The following is a 2,571-nucleotide window of genomic DNA, read 5'->3' as shown; positions in this document are numbered from 1 at the left end:
GTGTACATTGTGTAGTTGTGTGATCTCTCTATCCACTTTGCTATGTGCTTAGTGTTGGACTAAGTGTCCATAAAGCTATGTGGCAAGACCTTCTAGCGTTGCTGATACACCTTTGCTTTATTGATTCAGGCATGTCTTGTGTATCCACGACAAAAGTATGCACAACTCAGTCAGCCTCAGTTCAAATCTGCCCCGGCTTCTTCCAGGCTGGTTCTTTCACTCCAGCCTCATTCTCCATCTGCATAAATGTTAGACATCAAAACATAAGATGCAGCATCCCTTTCATAAAATCCCACTGCAAGTTCAAAGGCCTGTCTTCCAAGCTCAGCATTACCCCATTTTCGACAAGCACCCAACACAGTATGCCACATTGCAGAATGAGGTTGGAAAGGCATTTTCTCCACCATTGCTACTGCCTCATCTATTTGACCTGCACGGCCAATAAGATCAATCATGCAATTGTGGTGCTCAAGAGTTGGAGTAATGCCATAATCTTTGCTCATGACCTCAAAATACCTCTGTCCCTCGTCCACTAGACCCACATGACTGCAGACACTAAGAACACTAAGGAATGTGATCACATCCGGTTTTATGCCTTCTGCTGTCATTTTGTCAAGCAAATGGAAAACCAATTCACTTTCTCCTAGCTGGGCATATCCTCCAAGTAATGCATTCCAACAGACTACATTTGGGGAGACACCCTCCAGCTGCATCTGTTTGAAACAGTTCAGTGCTTCCTCACAAAGCCCATGTTCTGCATATCCTGCAATTAGTACAGCCCATGAGACTACATCTCGACTTGGAAGATCGCTGAACACTTCCTGTGCTGCTGCAAGTGAGCCACATTTGGAATACATATCCACCAAGGTATTGCCAATGAAACCATCCCTTTCCAACGCCTTCCGAGCAACCTCCGCATGTATTTCTCGACCCTTGTCTATGTCTTGTATACCGCCACAAGCTTTCAAGCTGCAAACAAACGTGACCACACCTGGAGACACACCTTCCAATTGCATCTGTTCAAAACAGTTCAATGCTTCCTCACCAAGCCCTTGTTCCGCATACCCCGCCAAAAGAGCATTCCATAACACCACATCTCGAACTGGAAGCTTGTTAAACACTTCCTGTGCTTTTGCAAGCAAGCCACATTTGGCATACATATCAATCAAGGCACTGGAAACAAAAGGATTTCTCCCAAACCCCCTTCTGGCAATCTCAGCATGTTTTTCTTGGCCCTTGAATATGGCTCCTATGCTGCAACAAGCTTTCAAGATGCAAACAAATGTGACAGCATTCGGAGACACACCCTCCAGTTGCATCTGCTCAAAACAGTTGAGAGCTTCCTCACCAAGCCCGTGCTCCACATATCCTGCGATTAATGCAGTCCACGAGACTACATCTCGAACTGGAAGCTTGTCAAATACTTCCCTTGCTTTCGTGAGTAAGCCACATTTGGCATACATATCGATCAAGGTGCTGCCAACAAAAGGGTTTCTTTCCAATCCTAGTTTGGCAATCTCCGAGTGTAATTCTTGACCTCTCTCCACATTTTTCAGCCTCGAACAAGCCTTCAGTAGGGCCACAAAAGTATGCTTGCTAGGATGTACACATTTCTCTAGCATTGCCTGGTACAGGGCAATGGCGTGCTGTGATTCCCCACAATCAATACAACCCGTGATGAGAGAAGTCCAAGAATACTCGTTTGGGTCAACCAACTTGTTAAAAACCTGCAGAGCATTATGGATGCTTCCACATTCCACAAACAGTGGGACAAGGAAGTTCCCGAGTGATCTATGAGCCTCCAGCCCCCGTTTGCACAAGTAGGCATGCAAGCGCTTGGCATACACTGGATTTTTCTCTTTTCTGCACCTCTGTGAAATGCATATAAAATTCTCAACCGAAGGCAGCTCGGGCATCCGCTCCAAAGACGTGAGTGCCTGCTCTGTGCTCTTCCAGTCACTGTTGTCTCGCACTGCGTCCATCTGCTCTATGCTCAGCATCCTCCAGCCACTGTTGTCTCGCAATTCTTGTGCACTAGATGCGTCCACCCGCTCTATGCTCAGCATCCTCCAGCCACCGTTGTCTCGCACTTCTGGTGCTTTAGATGCTTGCATCTCCATTCCAGAGCTAACGCTAGCCTTGCCATTGCTGACACTCTCCACCGAACCAACGGTGTTCGGGCCTGAGCAGTGGATCCTTTGGCCCCATGCATTCCCTTGTTTCCGGACTTCTTTTCCTCGAACATGTCTTTGGCCCAACCTGGATTATACCTGCCATCTAGCCATAGCCATTCCTTGTGATGTTATACTTGGAATCTGGAGCTGTCGAGTTTGCCAATATGACCGGGTGTTTCTACAGCTTTACCCGTGCAAAGCATTCTATGGCACACTTAGGTCCAGTGCACACGAGGAGCCAGATGCGCGTTTGGTAGGATGCAAATTGGAGCATCTGTGGGCATTTTCTTCCCAAGCTATCTGTCCTTGCCATCTTGCTCTGCGCAGAGTATTCAATGTTCTTGTAGGAACCCAGAGTTGACAGCCTGCTCTCTCCAACCAATGAAAGAAGCCCAAC

General features: G+C 47.3%; 1 protein-coding gene across 1 annotated transcript; it reads right to left on the bottom strand.

The window, feature by feature from the left end:
• Positions 1 to 227: 227 nt before the first annotated feature.
• On the bottom strand, positions 228 to 2,120 carry LOC147905166 (pentatricopeptide repeat-containing protein CRR2, chloroplastic-like). Its single transcript, XM_087393391.1, has 2 exons — positions 1,608 to 2,120; positions 228 to 1,016 (listed from the first exon to the last, which is right to left on the bottom strand). The coding sequence occupies exons 1-2, from the start codon at positions 2,118 to 2,120 to the stop codon at positions 228 to 230; spliced, it is 1,302 nt and encodes a 433-aa protein (XP_087249517.1).
• Positions 2,121 to 2,571: the final 451 nt, after the last annotated feature.

Source organism: Dipteris shenzhenensis, chromosome 2 (genome assembly GCF_047967505.1).
Source record: "Dipteris shenzhenensis isolate YYH24624 ecotype China chromosome 2, Dip_SZ_1.0, whole genome shotgun sequence".
NCBI lineage: Eukaryota > Viridiplantae > Streptophyta > Polypodiopsida > Gleicheniales > Dipteridaceae > Dipteris > Dipteris shenzhenensis.
This window is presented reverse-complemented; position numbering and strand designations above follow the sequence as displayed.

Coding starts and splice junctions, on each gene's coding strand:
- LOC147905166 (XM_087393391.1), bottom strand. CDS start 2,120: ATGGAGATGCAAGCATCTAAAGCACCAGAAGTGCGAGACAACGGTGGC. Junction 1,017..1,607: donor AGGCAATGCTAGAGAAATGT/GTACATCCTAGC, acceptor TGTTTTGAACAG/ATGCAATTGGAAGGTGTGTC.